The sequence below is a fragment of the Hypanus sabinus genome, chromosome 2 (assembly GCF_030144855.1).
Source record: "Hypanus sabinus isolate sHypSab1 chromosome 2, sHypSab1.hap1, whole genome shotgun sequence".
Lineage (NCBI taxonomy): Eukaryota > Metazoa > Chordata > Chondrichthyes > Myliobatiformes > Dasyatidae > Hypanus > Hypanus sabinus.
Window position 1 is genome coordinate 10,096,424 of NC_082707.1, and position 23,240 is coordinate 10,119,663.

The 23,240-nt window shown below is 45.5% G+C and overlaps 1 protein-coding gene across 2 annotated transcripts in view; it reads left to right on the forward strand.

Moving 5' to 3' along the window:
* fgf12a (fibroblast growth factor 12a) overlaps positions 1–23,240 on the forward strand; it is a 168,485-nt gene that overhangs the window by 63,157 nt on the left and 82,088 nt on the right. For both annotated transcript variants that reach the window (XM_059991971.1, XM_059991979.1), the window contains exon 3: positions 9,732–9,835. In XM_059991971.1, the coding sequence (XP_059847954.1) occupies positions 9,732–9,835 (104 nt within the window). The remainder of the gene's footprint in view (positions 1–9,731; positions 9,836–23,240) is intronic.

Genomic DNA, 23,240 nt, shown 5'->3' on the forward strand with positions numbered 1-23,240 from the left:
TGAAACAACGTTTCTCTGGACCAAGGTGCACACCACCATAAATATAACTTACATACAACACATAAAGTAATATTGCCACAAATAAATTAATCAAAAAGCAATTGCATTTATGAGGCAAGTCCACAAGAAAACTAACACTGTGGGAGCTCGTATGAGATGTGACCTGGGTGGTGGCAGGGAGTTCATGGACTGGGAACGAGGCTGTTTCAAGGGGCAGCAATTATTTCTCAGGCGAGGCGCAACACAGGGTGAAACTTTAGTTGCCAGCAGGTTTGCTGTCTGGTTTTGTACTTGTAACGAGTACGGGGTTCCCCCCTCCCCCACCCCGCCGTGTTGCAGACAGCTTTAGCAGTTTTTCGGAATCCTTCTCCCAGGAGAGTGTGATTGCTTGCACTCCTCCGATCATGAAGACACGCCTGCGCCGGAGTTGAGACAGAAACGCCCACGCACCTTTCAGCACAACAGCAGTGCTGCTGTCAGTGTACAGGGATTCATACTGTGCTCTTCAAGCTGCGACTGAACATTCTGGTGCCATAGCAATGTAAAAAGAAAAGTTTTAGGAAGGGACTAGTTTCATTTGCCACACCTACGGTACATGGAAACATCGAGTGAAATGGTGTTGTTCTTGTCAGTGACCAACACTGTCCAAGGATATGTTGGGGGCTAAATTCTGGCGCCAATGTAGCATGCCCAAAACTCAATAATTCGAATCCCTACATCTGGAATTTGGGAGGAAACTAGAGCAACTGGAGGAAACACACACAGGCACAGTGTGGAGTGTACAAAGACTTTACAGACAGCAGCGGAACGGAACTCAGCTGACTGGCGCTTTAATTGAGTAATGCCAACCACTACGATATCGTGCCATCCAAACGAATCTATGAGGGATACAGATAATTTAGGCTGGCAGGCAGATGATCTCTGAAGAGCACTGGTAATTTCTGGGGTCATCCATCCTATAAAGACACTGCCATGAAGCAGAAAATGGCAAACCACATCCGTAGAAGAATTTGCCAAGAACTATTATGGTCTTGGAAAGAGCACGATCATCCACGTCATACGACAGAACACAATGAACGAGGAAACGATAGGGTAAATGCAAGCTTCTCCCTTGAGGGTTGGGTGGGGACAAGCACTAGAGGTCATAGGTTATGGGTGAAAGTTGAAATATTTAAGGGGACTATGAGGAGGAACGTAATCACTCAGAGGGTGGACTGAGCTGCCAGCAGAAGTGGTGAATTCGACCATCTAGTGCATGCTGAACTATTATTCTGCCTAGTCCCATCAGCCTGCACCCGGACCATAGCCCTCCCTACGCCTCCCATCTATGTTCCCATCCAAATCCCTCTTAAGTGTTGAAATCAAACCGGTGTCCACCACTTCCACTGTGTGTTCGGGAGGCTGAGGGGTTGATTGATAGGATGTACAGGCAGATCGTTACACCCAAGGTGCAGTCAAGCGAAAAATCTTGCCTGACAGATCTGCTGGTATTCTTTGAGGAAAGAACAAGCTGGATAGCCGAAGAAGGTTGTTTATTTGGATTTTCAGAAGGCCTTTGACAAGGTGCCTCATGTGAAGTGGCTTAACGAGTTGAGAGCACGTTGTATTACAGGAAAGATACTGGTATGGATGGTAGGTTAGCTCACTGGCAGGAGGGAAATAGTGGGTATAACATTCTGGTTGGCTGCTGCTGACTTGTGGTGTTCTGCACGGGTCAGTATTGGGACCAATTCTTTTCATGTTACATGTAATGATTTGGATGATAATATTGATGGCTTTGTGGCCAAGTTTGCAGATGATACCAAAGTAGGTGGAGGGAGGGGCAGGTAGTATCGAGGAAACAGGGAGTCTGCAGAAGGGATTAGACAGATTTGCAGAATGGGCAAAGAAGTGTCAGGTGGAATATAGTGTAGGGAAATGTAAGGTCTTGCACTTTGTTAGAAGGAGTAGAGGCAGAGACTATTTTCTAAACGGGGAGAAAATTCAAAAAAATCAGATGCGCTAAGGGTCTTGGGAGTCCTTGTGCAGGATTCCCTGAAGGTTAACTTGCAGGGTGAGTCGGTGGTGAGGGGGGAAAGTGCAATGATAGCATTTGTTTCATGAGGGCTGGAATATAAAAGCAAGCATGTAATGCTCAGGGTTTAGGAAGCACTAGTTAAATCATACTTGGTGTATTGTGAACAGTTTTGGGCCCCTTATCTGGCATTGGAAAGATCCAGAGGAGGTTAACAAGAATGATTCTGGGAATGAAAGGGTTAATGTATGGGGAGTGTTTGATTGCTCTGGGCCTGTACTCACTGGAGTTTAGAAGTTTGGGGGGGGGGGTCTTATTGAAACCCATCAAATATCGAAAGGCATAGAGAGAGATGGATGTGGAGAGGACATTTCCTACAGTGGAAGAGTCTAGGACCAGATGCCACAGCCTCAGATTAGAGGGACATCCACTTAAAACAGAGATGAGCAAGAACTTTTTAATTCAGAGCCTAGTGAATCTGTGGAATTTATTGCCATAGACAGCTGTGGAGGCCAAGTCATTGGATATATTTAAAGTGGAGGTTGATAGGTTTCATGATTACTCAGTGTGTCAAAGATTATGGGGAGAAGGAAGGAGAATGGGATTGAGAGGGGTAATAAATCAGCCATGATGGAATGGGTGAGCAGACTCAATGGACTGGGAATGGCCTAATTCTGCACCTATATCCTATGGTATTATATCCTCTTTGTATCATATACCTCTAACAAATCTCCCCTCATTCTCCTATGCTCGAGGGAATGCAGTCCAAACACATTCAACCTCTCTCTATAACTCAGGTCTATAACTCAGCAACATCCTTGTAAATTTTCTGTACACTCTTTCAGTCTAATTGATATCTTGTACACGCGGTGGTATTTTATTAGGAACACCTGTACACCTGCTTGTTAATGCAGATATCTAATCAGACAATCACGTGGTAGCAACAGTGCGTAAAAAGCACGCAGACATGGTCAAGAGGTTCAGTTGTTGTTCAGACCAAATGTCAGAATGGAGAAGAAATGTGATCTAGGTGACTTTGTTGAATTGTTGGTGCCAGATGGGGTGGTTTGAGTATTTCATGAATTATTGATCTCCTTTCTTGTACAACAGCCTCACGAGTTTACAGAGAATGGTGTGAAAAGCAAAAAAAAACATCCAGTGGGTGGCAGTTCTGTGGGTGAAAATTGAATTGGCTGCCAGTGACTAGTGGCGTTTCCCAGGGGTCATTGTTGGGACCACTTCTTTTCAATGTTGTATATCAATGATTTCAATGATGGAATAGGTGGCTTTGTTGCCAAGTTTGCAGATGATACAAAGATTGGTGGAGGGGCAGGTAGTGTCCAGGAAAAAGGTAGTCTGCAGAAGGACTTAGACAGATTAGGAGAATGGGCAAGAAAGTGGCGAATGAAATACAATGTTGGAAAATGCATTGTGATGCACATCGGTAGCAGAAATGAATGTGCAGATTATTTTCTAAACAGGGAGAAAATCCAAAAATCTGAGATGCGGAGTGGCTTGGGAGTCCTTGTGCAGAACACCCTGAATGTTAACTTGCAGGTAAAGTCAGTGGTGAGGAAGGCAAATGCAATGTTAGCATTCATTTCAAGAGGACTAGAATACAAGAGCAGGGATGTGATGCTAATGCTTTCAAAGGCACTGGTGAGGCCTCACCTTGAGTATTGTGAGCAATTCTGGGCTTCACGGCTAAAAAAAGATGTGCTGGCTTTGGAGAGGGTTCAGAGGAGGTTCACAAGGATGATTCCAGGAATGAAAGGGTTATCATACGAGGAACATTTAATGGCTCTGCGTCTGTACTCGCTGGAATTTAGAAGGATGAGGAGGGATCTCATTGAAACCTTTCAAATGTTGAAAGGCATAGACAGAGTAGATGTGGAAAGAATATTTCCCATGATGGTGGAGTCTAGACAAGAGGACACAGCCTCAAGATAGAGTGATGTCCATATAAAACAGAAATGCAGAGAAATTTCTTTAGCCAGAAGATGGTAAATCTGTGGAACTTATTACCACAGGCAACTCCGGAGGCCCAGTCGATGGGTGTACTTAAGGCAGAGCTTCATAGGTCTTGATTGGACACAGCATCAAATGTTACATGGAGGAAGCCAGGGAATGGGTCTGAGGAAGGGAAAAATGAATCAGCCATGATTGAACGGCGGAGCAGACTCAGTTGGCAAATGGCCTGATGATCTTATGTAAAAGACCTTGTTATAAAGGGAGGTCAGAGGAGAATGGCCAGACTGGTTCACGGTGACAGTAACTGAAATAACCAGACATTGTGGTGGTTAACAGTGACCAGCAGAAAAGTATCTCTCCATGTTGAACCTTGAAGTGGATGAGCTTCTGCAGAAGGCCACGAGCTTCCATTCATTCTGTGGCCACTCTGTTATGTGAAGGAGATACCTGAAGTGGCGACTGAGTGTATTTAAGCAGATTAATAGTCATCTGTTCTTAGACTGCAGACTTTGCCAGTTCCTTATTAAAGAGTAGTTTGCTGCTCTATAAAAGATCCACAAATCCCCACCTCATTAAACAGGCAAATTTATGCAGCAATTCCAAACTGTGCTAATGAGTTAATTTGCAATTTTGCCCAGTGGTGGTATGTTCTGATTGTGCTGAGAAAGGACAGGAGGCGGTAACCATCCGCTTTGTTTGAAAGTGAATGGCGTATAATTAGATTAGCGCTCCAAGTGGTACAGGAACCCCATCATTAATTACGGATGCAATTAAAAGGCTGGAAGGCAGTTTTCACTTCCACTCTCTATGTGTCTGGCCAGCACTGATAAGATTGTGCCGTGACAACAGATTTAATGCCACTTATCTTCTCGAACAGGCCGGCCAACCTTATACTCGTGCAGATCTATGGGATGCGATTTGCCAAGTGTCAATGCCAGCAGCTTTCCCCAGGATGTTTGGGACTCCAGCTGTTCCTGCTTCGTTGTCATGACCCCAAATTTAATTGGAGTTGGGAGAAATTTAACTAGCATAAAAACTGTTTGTGCCTTTGCCAGAAACTTGTGTGAGAATCCAAAATTGTTCAATTGATGGCAGCATGCTTGTACTTATTTTAGAAATCAGTTGACCCAGAATGAATATCTAATACGAAGGCATGTGTTGTAATGAGAGGTTGGACAAACTCGGGTTGTTTTCTGTAGAGCAGCAGAGGTTGAGGGGAGATCAGACTGGACAATGAACCAGCATACACTATTTTCACTGTTCCCTCGGCTGCGTGGGTGCGCGGCCACGCGATAACTGAAATGCTCCCGCGCACATAGCCTGCACAACTGGAATAGACAGATGAGAAAAAGTTTACAGAATGTGAAAGATTTTCTTTGCTGTATTTCATTATACCTTTCAATTAATAAATAAAATCACAAGAATGTGATTTTTCCATTTTCATTCTAAATATTCATAGTATGCATATTCCAAAAACTACGTTTAAAATACCATAGTGTTCAGGCTGTGTAAAAATTTCCTGCTCAGCCATGGTTGATCCACGCAGCTGTAAAAAGCAATGAGAGGGAGCGTTATCTACCTCATACTTTTTTCCCTCTCTCTTGCACTACTTACTTAATTCAAATTTTTATATTAGAGTAATGTATAGTTTTGTAAAATTGTGTATTGCACCATACTGCTGCCACAACACAGCAAATTGATGGCATGTGGTAGTGCTATTTTAAACCCAATTCTGATGGGGTTTTATAAGAGGCATACAGTAGACAGACAGTATCTAAGGTTGAAATATCCAAAACCAGAGGGCATGCATTTAAAATGAGAGGGGGTAAGTTCAAAGAAGAAGTGGGGAGAATGTTTCTTTAAAGAGAGAGTGGTGGGTATTTGGAATACACTCATGGGATGGTGGTAGAGGCACATACATAAGGGACGTTTAAGATAGGCACACAGACGATAGAAAGGTGGAGGTTTACCTGGGGCGGGAGGATTAGTCTGATCTTAGAGTAGGTTACAAGGTTGGCACAACATCGTGGGCCAAGTGTTACTGTGTTGTAGTGTTCTTAAATCCTTTTTCAATGCATCCTTAATGACCTCAAATGAAATAGAGGAACAACGCCCCATATTGCACCTGAGCAATATCCAAACTGGTGGCATGACGTTACATTCTCAAACTTCTACTAACTGCAGTGCTAACGGTAGTGCTTTACAGTGCCAGCAAACACCGATCAGATTTCAATTCCCACCGCTGTCCTATAAGGAGTTTGTACGTTCTCCCTGGAACCACATGGATTTCCTTCGGGCGCCCCAGTTTCCTGCCACATCAGAGATATGTACGGGTTAGCATTAGTCAGCTGTAGGAATGCAATGTTGGCGCCGGAGGCTTGGCCACTTGTGGGCTGCCCCCAGCACATCCTTGGACTGCGTTGGTCATTGACACAAAACCTCACATTTCACTGTATGTTTGATATTCTTGTGGCAAATAACAATAATTTAAAAATCTTTAACTGCTCCCTCTCTACTTTTTTCTCTCTCCTCCTGATTCCACTGGCCACCGTTATCCTATCACTTTCCCCCTACACCCACCCTCTCCACCTCCCCAAAGCCCAGACACTCTTCCCCACTTCACTCCCTTGACTCATGTTCCATCATCCTATCAGACTTCATCATCTTCAGCCACTTCTACGTAACACATCCCAGTGCTCCTCCATCATTTCCACTCTCCCCTCCTTAGCCCATCTGTCACTCCCCAGCCCCTGCATCCACCAGTATGAGGGCTATCACTCGAGTCGAGGATGATGCACTACCTGTGGTGGGTCTTCTGGCAGCTACAGAGCCCTTTCCAGGATCACATATTCTGTTTAAGTGAATTTCCTTCATGGAGGGTGCCTATGTGTGACCTTGTTTAACGTGGAGAGGCTGATGAACGGGCAGCCACCACATGGTCTTCATCAGATTGGGGCCAGGGTCCAGTGGCATGGAATGCCAGGCAACTGGGGGGCCCTTCACTGCTGTAGCCTCCCTCCGCCTTCACTGCCGTTGTGATGCGTCACCAACATCCGCCAGCTCCACTGCTGAGGTTATGGATCGATCTTTTTCTAAAACCTCCCCTTTGACCTTACCATCATGAGTGACCTAACCAAGAGCTAAACTCCAGGTGACTGTGCTCCAGACAGCATTGCTCTTGGAATCACAGCAACATACAAGCTTCTCCACCATAACAAGGTGACAATCCTCAGCGAAGACCTGGATCTCTTCCCCTTCTTCGCCTCTTGCTGTCTATCAGCTCTAATGAAAGGCCTCATCTGGTCTAAAATGTGGACTGTGTATTTCCCTCCTTAGATGCTGTCTGAATTGAAGACCTGGGTTATAGAGAAAGATTGAATAAGCTAGGACTTTATTCCCTGAGTGCAGGAGAATGAGATGAGATTTAATGAAGGTATATAAAATTATGAGGGATATTGATAGGCTAAATGCATCAGGCTTTTTCCACTACATTGGCTAAGAATAGCATTTTATAGAGCTGCAACGTTACCTTGCAGCTCTTGAACTCAATCCCCCCGATTAACGAAAGCCAACACCTCAGGGGCCTTCGTAACTACCCTATCAGCTTGTGCAGCAACTCATGTGGAACTCAACATTCCTCTGTTCCTCCACACTGCTAATAATTGTGCCTTTAATCCTGTACTCTGCCTTCAAATTCAGCTTTCCAAAGTGAATCACTTCACACTTTTCTGGATTGAGGTCCACCTGCCACTTCTCAGCCCAGCTCTGCATCCTATGGTAACCTACGTCAGACACCCTTCTAAGCTATCCACAACACCACAAACCCTTGTGTCATCTGCAAGCTTACTAACTCACTTGCCCACTTACTCATCCAAGTTGTTTATGGACATCACAAAAACAAGGATCCCAGAACAGATCCTGTCAAAGTGGAGCTGCATCCTCCCCAGTGTCCTCGGCCAGAATCCATCAACCCAATTAACGTCACCAAAAACTGTCACTGCTTTTTTTGTTGTGTCCAAATTAGTTAATGTTTCTATCAGCAACACGCAAAATGCTGAAGAAACTCTGCAGATGAGATAGCATCTGTAGAGAGGAATAAAGAGCCGATATTTTGGGCCAGCACACGTCAACAGGACTGGAAAGGAAGGGGGAAGAAGCCAGCAGTCTGTCTGTGTTACTCCGGATTTCCTGCATCTAAAGAATCTTCTGTTAATGTTTCTGTGACCTGGCTGCAGTCCAAAAGTAATTAACTAGCAGTGAAATGCTTTGAAGTTCCTTGTGGTCACTTTATGTGCTATATACACTCAGCAGCCACTTTATTAGATACACCTGGACACCTGCTCATTAATGCAAATATTTAATCAGCCAATCATGTGGCAGCAACTCAATGCATAAAAGCATGCAGACATGGTCAAGAGGTTCAGTTGTTGTTCAGATAAAATGTCAGAATGAAGAAGAAATGTGATCTAAGTGACTTTGACTGTGGAATGATTGTTGGTGCCAGATGGGGTGGTTTGAGTATCTCAGAAACTGCTGATCTCCTGGGATTTTCACACACAACAGTATCTGGAATTTACAGAGAATGGTGTGAAAAACAAAGAAACATCCAGTGACTGGCAGTTCTGTGCGTGAAAGTTCTTTGTTAATGTAAGGTCAGAGGAGAATGGCCAGACTGGTTCAAGCTGACGAGAAGGTGACAGTAACTCAAATAACCACATGTTACAACAGTGGAGTGCAGAACAGCATCTCTGAATGCAGAACCCTTGAACTTTGAAGTGGATGGGCTGCTGGAGCAGATGTTGTGGGTGTACATAATAAAGTGGCCACTGGAACTCTGATGGGCTTATGATGAAGTGATTCTTTAGCTTGAGAATGTGCCAGCGATCACCAGTCACGGGGTTCAATTCCCACTGCTGTGAAACAAACGAACGCTGGAGTTTGTATGTTCTCCCCGTGGCCACATGGGTTTTCTCCAGGTGCTCCAGTTTCCTCCCATATTCCAAAAACGTACGGAGCTGTAGTTAGTAAGTCATGGGCATGCTGTGTCAGTGTGAGGAGTAGAGTGACTCTTGCGGGCTGCCGAGCACAATCAGACTGTTCGGCATTGATGCAAATGGAGCACCCCGAGGAAACCTGCGTGGTCACAGAATGTCCAAACTCCTTACAGACATGGTGGGAATTGAACCTTGGTCGCTTGCACTGCAAAGGCCAGTGACCCTCAGAGTGTGGTGTTGATAATACCCACCATCAAGCACAGAAATGCAGAACTGTACCAAGAAAAGGCCAGTAACATCAGCAAAGATAACACCCATCCATCTCATGGACTTTCTGTCCCACCCCCATCACGGAGGAGGCTACGTAACGTCCACGACAGGAACACCAGACTTGAGCAGTAAGGCTGATCAGCACCTCCACCCTCTAACCCACCCCTCCACACCCCCAATCACCACTACTTTATCATTTCCCATCAGTCACCTTATGTACAGACACTCCTGTGCCTAGTGTCAGTTTATGGACAGACAATCAATCTATGTATATAAGCTATTTTATGTATTTATATTTATTGTGTCTTTTTTATTATTGTGATCTTTATCTTATTTTTTTATGCTGCATCGGATCTGGAGTAACAATTATTTCTTCTCCTTTACATTGTGTACTGGAAATGACATTAAACAATCTTGGATCTGGAATCAGATGCCAAGAATAGCTGGCTGCCCCATTTCTAAATGGTTTTGTCTTTCTCCAGCTCTGTTCAACCTGATTCCCGTGGGTCTGCGGGTCGTGGCAATACAAGGTGTGAAGTCTGGCCTCTATGTGGCCATGAATGGCGAAGGTATCCTCTACAACTCGGTGAGTGTTAAAGTCTTCGTTACCACTCCCTTCAGCCAGGAACCTGCAGCTGACTGGACGAAACCGCAGGTGATCTATCTCATTCGTGGCGTATCAATGACTTGGATGAAGGATTTGATGGCTTTTTGGCCAGCCTTGCGAACAATATGAGATAGGTGGGGGTAGGTTGTGTTGACGAGGTAGGGTATCTGCAGAAGGACTTAGATTGGGAGAATGGGTGAAGAAGTGGCAGATGGAATATGGTTCGGGGAATTGCATGGTCATGTACTTCGGTAGAAGGAATGAAGGTGTGGGCTGTTTTCTAAACAGGGGAAGCTTCCAAAATCAAAGGTGCAGAGGCACTTGGGAGTCCTCATGCAGGATTCCCTGAAGGTTAACTTGCAGACTGAATCGCCAGTGAGGAAGACAAATGCAATGTTAGCGTTCATTTCAAGAGGACTATAAAAGCAAGGCTGTAATGCTGAGGCTTTAAAAGGCATTGGTCGGACTGCGCTTGGAGTAACGGGAGCAGTTTTGGGCTTCTTAGCTAAGAAAAGATGTGCTAGCATTGTTCCATTTAGAACAGATACAAGGAACAATTTCTTTAGCCAGAGGGTGGTGAATCTGTGGAATTCATTACGACAGATGGCTGTGCAGGCCAAATCATTGGGTACATTTAAAGCGGAGTTTGGTAGGCTCTTGCGGAATGGGACTGAAAGGGATAATAAGTCAGTCAAGATTGAACGGTGGAACAGACTTGATGGGCCAAATGGCCTTATTCTCCTCCTATGCCTTGTGGTCTAATTGACAGGAAACTCATTAAGACATTGATCTTCCGTTTATTTTGTGTTTTTCCTCAGCCTGGGAACCAAGAGAGTCAGTCAGAGGCTTTCTCCCAGGGCTGAAATGGTTGCCTAAAGATGGTACAGGTTTAAGGTGCCGGGGAGTAGGTACAGAGGAGATGTCAGGGGTAAGTTTTTTACTCAGAGAGTGGTGAATGCGTGGAATGGGCTGCCGGTGACGGTGGTGGAGGCGGATAAGATAGGGTCTTTAAGAGACTTTTGGAGAGGTACATGGAGCTTAGAAAAATAGAGGGCTATAGGTAAGCCTGGTAATTTCTAAGGTAGGGACATGTTCAGCACAACTTTGTGGGCCGAAGGGCCTGTATTGTGCTCTAGGTTTTCTATGTTTCTATTAAGAATGTTGTTGGATTTTGAATTCTGAATTCAGAAAATTGAATGATTGTAACTACTATTTTGGGTGTAGACTTTGATCGTAGAAGTTCTGGAATCTCTCTTGTTAGCACCATCTAGAGGTCATGGGTTAAGGGCGAAAGGTGAAATATTTAAGGGGAACACGAGGGGCAACTTCTTCACTTCGAAGGTGGTGAGGGAGTGGAACGAGCTGCCAGAGCAAATAGTGGATGTGGGCTTGATTTCAACATTTAAGACAAATTTGGATAGGAACATGGATGGGAGGCGTATGGATGCCCATGGTCCAGGTGCAGGTCAATGGGACCAGGCAGATTAATAGTTCAGCACCGATTAGATGGGCCGAATAATTATGTATTCTTTCTGCTTGGTACATTTCCTCTCCAGCGGCTTGATCAGATTGATGGAGTTCACGGTTCCCTCTAAGCTGTGTTGACGTGTCACCACACCGTCATTGAAATGCGCCCGTGCAGCTGCGGTTTTCTTTTATGTGTTTTGTTAAGGTGCTGAGCGGTTCTCAGGCCGCGTAACAATTTCCTGCTCAGCACAGTGATTGGTCCACGCAGCTCTACAAAAGTATTTGAGGGGACGTTGATGCTGAGTAAAGACTGCTCACTCTTCGGTGGAAATGTCTTGTAGTTTCAGCAGAGCTCAGTTATGGCAGTGACCCCAGTTCTCTCTTAGCATACGGTGCATGTGTATGTCTGTCTGGGTACGTGTGTGTATATCCCCAGTGTGTACTGTCAGTGGCCATTTCATTGTACCTTATAAAGCGCTCACTGGGTGCATGTTCGTGGTCTTCTGCTGCTGTAGCCCATCCACTTCAAGCTTCGATGCATTGTGTGTTCCGAGATGCTTCTGCACGCCACTGTTGTGTCAGTTGTCAGTGAAGACAGGAATGTCAGTAAGAGTTGACGGGACGTTGGTGAATTTCTTCAGCCTCCTGAGGAAGTGGAGACATCGGTGAGCTTTTCTGGTTGTGATAACAAGGTGGTTGGACCAGGACAGTCTGCTGATGATGTTCACGCCTAGGAGCAGGAGACTCTCAGCCCTCTCACCCTCAGCATCATTGATGTTAACAGGAGTCTGTTCATCAATCCTTTCTGAAGTCAGTGATCAGCTCTTTTGTTTGGCTGGCATTGAGGGAGAGGTTGTCACTAAGCTCTCTATCTTTTTCCTAGAGTCACATAACTCTGCCACACAGAAACAAGCCCTACGACTCACCTATTCCATGCCGAACTATTAATCTGCCAAGTCCCATTGACCTGCATCCAGACCACAGCCCTCCATACTGTTCCCACCCATGTGCCTATCCAAGCTTCAAAGGTACATTTAATGTCAGCAAAATATACATCCTGACATGCTTTTTAATCACAAACACCCAAGAAAACAAGAGTGCCCCAAAGAACGAATGACAGTTAAATGTTAGAACCCCCCAGCTCCCCCAGCTCCCCCCTCCCAGCAGCTAAGCAACGATCCCCCCTCCTCCACTGGCTAAAAAGCATCGGCGCCCTCCACCCAGCACTCACTCCAGCTTGCAGCAAAGCATCAATAAAGACACAGACTTGCAGTACCCCAAAGACTACTGGTATTCGACAAACCAGGCTCTAACTCTCTCCCTGATAAGGGAAAAAGCGGTGTCCCCATTTCACAGCGAGAGGGGAGACATGACAAACAACTCGCTGGTTTACGATGTTAAAAGTCCGTTGCGTTGCTTTTTCCGAGCTCTGTGCCCAAAGACCTCGGGTCTCTGGGCACACAGCCAGCAGCCAGCTCAACGCTTTCGACCTTCCATCTCTCATGACACACCAATTTCCCGCAGAGGCACTGACCTTCGGTCCGCCCATCTCCAGTGCCAGGAAACCCCGGGACTCCGAAGGCGCGCTGATCTCCTAGGCCGCATCCTTGGTATATTGAATAACGGCCAGTCCTGAAACCCCCGAGAGCGGGTCCCATTCCCGCAAAGAACCGAAGTCAGCGTGTAAATCCGGGTCAGGGTCTTCAAAAGAACCCTGAAAGGGAAAAATAGAGATATTGAAGATATGACTTGAGCTGCTTCCGAAGGTACAAGCAAAGGAGTCGCCATTAAGCGCCACTGTCTCTCCTAAGCTCCTCCTCCAGCATTTAACTCCTCCTAAATGTTGAAATTGAACCCAAATCCACCACTTCCACTCGCAGCTCGTTCCACACTCTCACCACCCTCGATGTGAAGAAGTTTCCCCCAATGTTCCCTGTAAACTTTTCACATTTCACCCTTAACCCATAACCTCTAGTTCTAGTCTCACGCAATCTCAGTGGAAAATGCCCTATCTATATCCCTCACAAAATGCTGGTGGAACACAGCAGGCCAGGCAGCATCTACAGGGAGAAGCGCTGTCGACGAAGTCCTGACGATGGGTCTCGGCCTGAAACGTCGACATCACTTCTCCCTATAGATGCTGCCTGGCCTGCTGTGTTCCACCAGCATTTTGTGTGTGTTGTTGTTTGAATTTCCAGCATCTGCAGATTTCTTCATGTTTGCTATCTATATCCCTCATCATTTTGCATACCTCTGTCAATATCCCCTCAATCTCTTACACTCTAGGAACCTATAGAATCCTGTACTTCTACCCGTCTTTATTTGCGATACCACCCATTGTACCTGTAGCTCATTGTACTTGTTCTGCCCATTCAGTTAGTGGTACCACAGCATGCCACTGGTTCGTGCGTGTTCAGGCACGGTGGTGAATTGTAAACTGGAATTCAGTACATAATTGTTTCTGCTGGTTGCAGTCTGCTGCAAGAGATGCTAGATTCTGGTAAAATCTTGACTTGTTCAGTGATGCACTTCAAGGAAAGGGAACCCAGTGTCCATTCTTGATCTGACTTAGATTTCCCAGAGACTCAAAATGTCCTTAAACAGGGCTGACAATGTAATTAGAGTCAAAGGTCACTGTGCAGAGAAACATGATGAATTGTTATTCCCAACGACCCATCGACCTGCACTGGGACCACAGCCCTGCACACCCCTCCCAACCATGTACCTATCCAAACTTCTCTTAAACATTGATATCAAGCCCACGTCCACCATTTGTACTGACACCTCATTCCACACTCTCACCGCTCTCAGAGTGAGAAGTTCATCCTAAACATTTCACCTTTCACCCTTTACCTATGTTCTCCAGTTCTCGTTTCACCCAACCTGAGTGGAAAAAGCCTCCTTGCATTCACCCTGTCTATGCCCCTCATAATTTTGTATACCTTTATGAAATCTCCCTTTGCTCTCCTAAGTTCAACAGAATGAAGTCCTGACCTTTTAAACCTTTCCTGATAACTCCGCTCAAGTCCCTGCAAAATGCTTGCAAGTTTACTCTGCACTCTTTCAATCTTACTGCTATCTTTCCTGCCGGTACGTAGGTGACCAGAACTGCACACAGATTGGTCTGATAATCCCTGAGCAGTGATTCACTGCTTCAGAATCAGCAGCAAGTTTAATATCACTGGAATATGTGGTGAAATCTGCTTGAATGACTGAGTGTCGAAATGGAGTAAAATTATCAGATGTGTGTGGGTGATGCGCTAATGTGTAAAGTGTTAGAAACATTAACGGATCCAAGTCAGGTAGTCATGGCAACCGTTTTGCCCTTTAAAAGTTGTAGGAGCTGAAGCCACAGTGATTTGTTTCAGTATAATTCATCCATTTACCAGTTTAAATACTTGCACACATCCTCAATAACCTTCTCCATCACGTGGGTTTGTTTTCAGGCCGATAGCCTCGGCCTCTCTCGACTGCGTCCTGCGTACGTACGATGCTACCATTTCATTTGCCATCGGTTTCGAACTCTGACTGGATCGAAGTCTCCCCCAGGCTGCCACAGTGAGCTCAACAAATACGATGACCTTTCGACCTTGACTTCCAGATAAGGTGCCAACTTCACAAAAAGCTGCTGAAAGTTGTGAACTCAGCTGGCAGCTCCATCACGGGCACTAGTGTTGAGGACATCTTCAAAAGGTGGTGCCTAAAAAACTGGCAACCATCATTAAGGACCCCCATCACCCAGGACATGCCCTCTCCTCATTGTCACCATCAAGCAAGTACCAGTCTGGAGACACACATTCAGCATATTAGGAACAGCTTCTTACCCACTACCATCAGATTTCGAATGGATGTTGAAACCACATACACTACCTCAACATTTTCTCTCTTTTGCTCTGTTTTTGCACTTTGTTTTATTAAAAATATATTTCTTATTGTAATTTTTTATTATTCTGTATTGAAATATCCTGCTACTGCAAAACAAATGCCAGTGATATTAAACCCCTCCCCCTTTCTTTCTTCCAAGGCCTTCCGTCCCATGATCCTCTCCCTTCTCCAGCATTGTATCCCTTTTGCCAATCAACTTCCCAGCTCTTAGCTTCATCCCTCCCCCTCCTGTCTTCCCCTATCAGTTCGGATCTCCCTCTCCCCCTTTCAAATCTCTTACTAACTCTTCTTTCAGTTAGTCCTGACGAAGGGTCTCGGCCTGAAACGTTGACAGCGCTTCTCCTTATAGATGCTGCCTGGCCTGCTGCATTCCACCAGCATTTTGTGTGTGTTGCTTGAATTTCCAGCATCTGCAGATTTCCTCGTGTTTGCAATATTGAGCCTGATTCAGAATCTGTTTCTGACATTCATGAGCCTATCTAAACATCACTTTAAAAGTGCCAAATGCATCTGCCTGTACCACCACCCCAGGCATCATATTCTAGACACCCACCACTCTCGGTGTAAAAAAAATATTTGGCCCTCTCATCCCTTTTGAAATTCCCCCTCCCCCAATCTTCAATGCATACACTCAGGTATTAAACATTTCAACCCTTAGAAAAAAATACTGTGTACTCTGTCTTTGCCTCTCATAATCCTGTAATCCTCTTCAATATCCACCATTCGAGAGAAGGCAACCCAAGTTTGCCCGATCTGTCATTAGAGCTTTCTTACTTGAGCATTTCACCCCTACTGGGGCACAGGCCACTGATGGCAGATGGCCAGAGTTCTCTGTCCTGGGCCAGTCTTTCAAGTTGTCCCCAGGTGTAGCCCGTCTTCAAAGATTCTTCCTCTCTCAGGCTTGAGATCTTTGGGGCCTCTGTTGGTGTTTCTGTAGCTCTGCGTTTTTACGGGATGGGGTTGCTGGCCCTGTGCTCAGCCCTCCTCCTTTCACAGCCAGGCTTGGGACCTAATAAGATGGCCATTGAGTGCATATTTCCCTAATTTCTTGCACAAGACGCCCAAGTTCTGGGCCTGTACTGGCTGGAGTTTAGAAGAATGGATGAGGTTGGTATAGAAACTTATGAAATATTGAAAGGCCTATATAGAGTGGATATGGAGAGTATGCTTCCAATAGTGGGGAGTCTAGAACTAGTGGGCACAGCCTCAGAATAGATGAACATCCCATTAGAACAGAGATGAGGAGGAATTTCTTTAACCAGAGGGTAGTAAAATCTATGGAATTTATTGCCATAGACAGCTGTGGAGGCCAAGTCATTGAGTATATTTAAAGCTGAGGACTGCTGACTCTTGATTAGCCAGGGTGTCAAAGGTCATAGGGAGGAGGCAAGAGAATGGGGCTGAGAGGGGTAATGCAGTAGAGTGCAAATGTCTTAGGAACATATACATGGCTATGGTGCCTCAGAGTTTGCACGGTACTGTATTTGTCAATGTGGAGAGCGAGTTTGTGTATCTGGCGGAAGCAAAGGATGGTGGGAATGGTGAGGGTGGAGGGCCACGGAAGCGGTGTGGGACAGATGGCAGAGAAGGAGTGCCAGGGGTGGGGTGCGATGCAGGCGCAGACACTTCCAGCCCTAAGACACTGGAGAAGGCAATTCAATTCCAAACAATTGGTTTATTGATCATTACAGAATTTCTCTCTGGTGCTTCCTGTTCCCTCCTCTCTCCCTTCCCCTTTGTCGAACCGTGATTCCCCTCTCCCTGCCCTCTTCCCACTCTCAGCCCACAATAGAGACCCATATCAGAATCAGGTTTATCATCACTCACATATGCCATGAAATTTGTTTTGACGTGGCAGCAGTACAGTGCAGTACGTAAAATTAGTACAGTACTGTGCAAAATGTTGAGCATCCTAGCTATATATGTGTGCCTAAGAGTTGCACAGTACTGAAATCAGCCACGATGGAATGATGAAGCCCACTTGATGGGCCAAATGGCCTATTTCTGCTCCCATGTCTTATGGTCTTATTGTCTAATTGGCAGGAAGTCTATGAGGAAATTTATCTTGTGTGTTATTTTGCATTTTTCCTTAGTTTGGGAACCATTAAGAAAGTTGTTCAACTGTGAATTCAGAAGATTGAATAATTGTAATTGCTATTTTGGGAGTACACTTTGATCATAGAAGTTATGGAATTTCATGTTAGCATAATCTAGAGGTGTCATAGGTTTCAGGGGAAAGGTGAAATGTTTAAGGGGAACAGGAGGGGGAATTCTTTGCTCAGAGGGTGGTGAGAGAGTGGAACGAGCAGCCAGAGCAGGTGGTGGATGTGGGATTGATTTTAACATTTAAGAGAAATTTGGATAGGTACATGGATGGGAGGGGTATGGATGCCTATGGCCCGGGTGCAGGGTAATAGTTCAGCGCTGATTCGGTGAGCTGAAAGGCCTCTGTCTGTGATGTAGCTCTACGACTCAGGGATGTGGAAAATCCATCTTTCACTGACCTGGGATGTCTAGAGGGTTTGTTAGTTAGTTTACAGACTTCTTCACTGTAATAGTTACCTCGCAGCACAAACCAATCTGTCTAGTTTACCATTGTCAGGCTAGTGAACTCCCAGACAGTCATTAAACTATACGCTTCGTAAGCAGCTTCACTTCTCCAATGCCCCTGGTGAATATTTGAGCACCAGAGTCTCAGGCTTGCGTGATTATTCTTTATTCTTTATAAATAATTATTTATTCTTTCTTCTTCGGTACATTTCTTTCCCAGCGACTTGATCAGATTCACACTGAGCAATAACAGGAGGAAGTCCGCAGACGCTAGAGATCCAAAGTAACACACACAAAATGATGGAGGAACTCAGCAGGCCAGGCAGCCTCTGTGGAAAACAGTAAACAGTCGATGTTGTGGACCAAGACCCTTCATCAGAACTGGAAAGAGAAAAGGGAAGTCAGAGTAGAAATTGGGGGGGAGGGAGGAAGAGGTACAAGGGGGTAGGTGATGGGTGAGACCAGGAGAGGAGGAGGGTGGCAATTACCAGAAGTTAGAGAAATCAATGTTCATGCCACCAGGTTGAAGGCTGCCCAGATAGAAATTAAGGTGCTGCTCCTGCAACCCGAATCACGGTAGTAGAACAGCCATGGACTGGCATTTCGGAATGGGAATACAGCAGCAATGAGGCCTGCACTCTTTCAATCTTACTGCTATCTTTCCTGCCGGTACATAGGTGACCAGAACTGCACACAGATTGGTCTGATAATCCCTGAGCAGTGATTCACTGCTTCAGAATCAGCAGCAAGTTTAATATCACTGGAATATGTGGTGAAATCTGCTTGAATGACTGAGTGTCGAAATGGAGTAAAATTATCAGATGTGTGTGGGTGATGCGCTAGTGTGTAAAGTGTTAGAAACATTAACGGATCCAAGTCAGGTAGTCATGGCAACCGTTTTGCCCTTTAAAAGTTGTAGGAGCTGAAGCCACAGTGATTTGTTTCAGTATAATTCATCCATTTGCCAGTTTAAGTACTTGCACACATCCTCAATAACCTTCTCCATCACGTGGGTTTGTTTTCAGGCCGATAGCCTCGGCCTCTCTCGACCATGTCCTGCGTACGTACGATGCTACCGTTTCATTTGCCATCGGTTTCGAACCCTGACTGGATCGAAGTCTCCCCCAGGCTGCCACAGTGAGCTCAACAAATACGATGACCTTTCGACCTTGACTTCCAGATAAGGTGCCAGCTTCACAAAAAGCTGCTGAAAGTTGTAACATCTGGCAGCTCCATCACGGGCACTAGCCTCCCCAGCGTTGAGGACATCTTCAAAGGGTGGTGCCTAAAAAGCTGGCAACCATAATTAAGGACCCCCATCACCCAGGACATGCCCTCTTCTCATTGCTACCCCCAGGCAGGAGATACAGGAGCCTGAAGGCATGCGCTCAATGATTCAGGAACAGCTTCTGCCCCTCCACCATTAGATATCTGAATGGACATTGAACCCATGAACACTACCTCAACATTTTTCCCTTATCTTGCTCTCTTTTGTGTACCATGTAATTCATTTTTGAAAATTATATTTCTTATTGTAATTTAATTTTTTTATTATTATGTATTGAAATATCCTGCTACTGCATAACAAATTTGACAACAAATACCAGTGGTATTAAACCTGATTCTGAATCTGTTTCTGATATTTATGTGCCCATCTAAACATCTCTTAAATTCCCCTCATGTATCTGCCTCCAGCACCACCACATTCCAGGCACCCACCACTCTCTGTGTAAAAAAAACCTGCCCCTCACATCTCCTTTTGAAATTTCCCCCTCCCATCTTAAGTGCATTCCCGCTGGTATTAGACATTTCACCCCTTGGTCTGTGCCTCTCATAATCTTATAAACTTGTTCCAGATCTTCCCTCATTTTCCACCGTTCCAGAGAAAGCAACCCAAGTTAGTCCAACTTCTCATTATCGCTTTCTTACTTACTTACCCCTATCACCCCCTACTGGGGCATAGGCCTCTGATGGCAGATCGCCAGAGTTCTCTGTCTTGGGCCCGTCTTTCAAGTTGTCCCCAGATATCGACCGTCTTCGAAGGTTCTTCCTCTGTCAGGGGTGAGGCCTTTGGAGCCTCTGTTGGTGTTTCTGTAGCTCTGGGTTTTTTCAGGGTGGGGTTGCTAGCCCTCCTCCAGCCAGGTTTGGAACCTGATAAAGTATCCACTCAGGGAATATTAGTCTCCTCATTAGTTTTCCTGATACTTTTGCATTCCGTTCTCTGTATTCCATTCACCTTATCTCCATTTAGATAACTATCTGCCTTTAGGTTCTTCATACCATATACTATCTTGAGAAATAAACAAATTTCACTTAATCCAAGTGACAGGTAATGAATATTATTTTGATTCTGAAGGAGCAGGTTTGAATTTGAAAAGCTTTTTAGAGTGTTCCTAAATGAATGACAGGATTGCTATTTGTAATGCAAGATCCCCTGACTTGACAGGAATTTGTCAATATCTTTGAACACCCATGTAACGTTCTCCTTCGGGTGTAACGAAACGCCGAATTTAACGTCCGGATAAACCACAGCCAATGCAAACCAGATCGCAGTAAGATTAACCATTTACTGTTCACTCTTCACATTAACATATGGTGAAAACTGTTGATAAAACAATACAAGATTGATACAGTATTTGTTCCTTCCTTAATATCACATTTCAAGTGTAAATACTTGCAAAGGTGACTATAACTACATTACACTAAGGTGCAGTATACAGGGAGAGTTTACCTGCTCCATTGACTACTTTAAATACACTTCCATGCAAACTATCCGCGACTCTTTAACTAACGAAAGCATAAACATTATCTACCGTCGTTACTTCTAACAGGATCGGCATTAACATCTTAGTTCAATATATCGATTATCTATTAACTTACAGCGTTGCTCTCACTGTGATTTCTCATGCCTGCAAAACTGCTTCTGCTCAGGTGAGCCTCGTGGAAAGCCCCCACCCTCGCGCTAATTTCAAACCGGTGTTTTCCCACAAGACGCGGCGAAACCGGATGTGACGTCATCGCATGCCGATATATTTTACATGCAATGAATACACTTTAAACACTTCTAATTCTAACTAGAAAATACTATTGAATGAATTACTAAGCGAAAATATTATAAACTAAATAACTGTCGTAAAGACAGCACACTCCCCGCTTGACCTTCGTAAGGTCACAATGAGCAGAGTACAAAACTTAGTCTCTTAATCAGTCATTGGGTAGAAGTAGAATAACTTCTGTAACTGGCCCTTGGTAAATTTTCACATCGCCTTGGTCGGTAGTCTTCAATTCGATCTTCCTGACATGTCCATCCTCGCTAGGGAATGTAGCAGTGATTCTGGCCATTGGCCAGCTGTTGCGGGTGGCTTGCTTGTCCCTGAGCAGGACTAAGTCTTCAACTTGAAGATTCCTTCGGGGTTCTGTCCACTTTTGTCTCTGTTGCAACGAGTGTAGATATTCCTGTCTCCAGCGGGACCAAAACTGATTTGCCAGAGCCTGGACTTGTCTCCATTGCTTTGTGTACAAATCCTTGTCTGAAAAGTCTCCTGGTGGAGGAGGTGCTCCTGCCTTCTGCGTAAGGAGCGTTGATGGCGAAAGTATGAAGGGGTTTTCTGGGTCAGAAGACACAGGTAGGAGTGGCGTTTATAATGGCTGTGACCTCTGCCATTAGGGTGCACAGTACCTCGTGGGCCAATCGGGTGCGTTGCTGCATCTCGGGTTTCCTTTTCCGGGTTTTCCGTAAGGACGTGAACCGTTTGACTGCCTGCTCTTTGTTATCTGGTGAGCGCTGGCGTGGTTCTCTGATAGGCAATGGGGCAACCCCATTATTTGCTTCATCTCTGAAGACCTTGGTGTCTTTGGTTTTTAAAGAAATGGTATCTTGAGCTGATTGTGCAAGTTTGTTGTCATACTTCGTTAGAGCGAAGACTGACTGGCCCAGCGACTCGTCGCTTGCCTCGCGCTTGTTAACGCCTTGTTGTGCTTCCTTGATGCACGGGACACTCGGGCAGGGTTGAAAGATTGAATGGCGGCCACTCTCTAGCACATTGGTCTTGAGTGTGTTAACCATCGGTTTGTGTACGTCACCGAGACACACCTCTCCTATCACCACCCAGCCCAGATCCAGACGTTGCGCGAAGGGGGCGTTGAGTGGTCCATTGATCTGCTGCCTAACCTTGTGTACCTGGATAACATCTCTTCCTAATAGCAGGAGTATTTCCGCTTTCGGATCCAGTTCTGGGATGTGTTTGGCGATGTGGTGGAGATGCGGCTGGTGTAGCACCGCACTTGGTGTCGGGATCCCAGCGCGGTTATTCATGATTTCATTGCACTCTAAGAGCGGAGGGAGACAGATGACGACTTTACCATCCAGGGACTCGATCTGGATGCCTTCTGCCTTCCTTCCTTGGGTTTCCATGTTGCCTGAGCAAGTTTTGAGGTAGTATGGGAACCGCTCACTCTCAATGTTGAACAATTTAAAGAACTCTGGACTGACTAGTGAACGATTGCTCTGATCGTCCAGAATCACATAGGCTTTGATGGCCTTGTCTTTGGCTCCTTTAGGGTACACCTTAGTGAGGCAGATCTTGGAACAAGAACGACTTGACTGAGCTTGACCGCAAACTTCTGTACAGTTCGTGCTGACAGCTATTGACCTAGAGTGAGCCTCTCCCTCCCCGCCGTCCTGTTGTGGGGGTGAAGGAGCGCTGTCGGTTTGTGGTGACAGGTCGGGATGCATGGCCTCGACGTGATCTGGGCTGCCACATTCCGGACACTTCACGGCGATCGTACACTCTCTGGCGAGGTGAGAGGTTGAGGAACAGCATCTAAAACATATTCTTTTCTCCTTGAGAAGAGCCGTCCTCTCTTCAAGGGGTTTTTCCCTAAACATTCTGCATGCTTTCAGGGGGTGAGGTTTGTTATGCAATGGACAATACTTGCCAGGGTCGTTGTTAGTCGTAAGGGCTTCGGTCTTGAGCACTGACACGGGTTTATCAATGTTGAAAACATTCGAAACGGATCTGCCTGGCTTGGTGTAAATCGAACTGCTTCCTGGACCTACAAGGCTAGGGTCGTTTCGCCTCTTCGCCTCCTTGCACACAAACCTAGTGAGGTGCTTAAAGGGAGGAAATCGACCATCGTGGTCTTCCTTGTACTCTGAGGCAACAGTCAGCCACTTGTCCTGCAGCCCAAATGGAAGTTTGTCCACAATTGGTCTAATCCCGGATGGAGTATCTAGGAATACTAGACCAGCTGAATAGCCATCTTCTTTGGCGCCTTGGATCTCCATGAGTAAATCTCCGAATTCTCTTAACTTAAAGTGATCTTTGGCTGACACCTTAGGAAAGTTTTCCAGACGTCGATATAGCGCCGCTTCAATAATGTCGGGGGCCCCATATCTCTCCCAAAGTCTCTCCCACGCTTCGCTTAAGGCTAGCTCAGGTTTGTTGATGTACACTGAACGCATGCGTCTCACCTGGTCGCG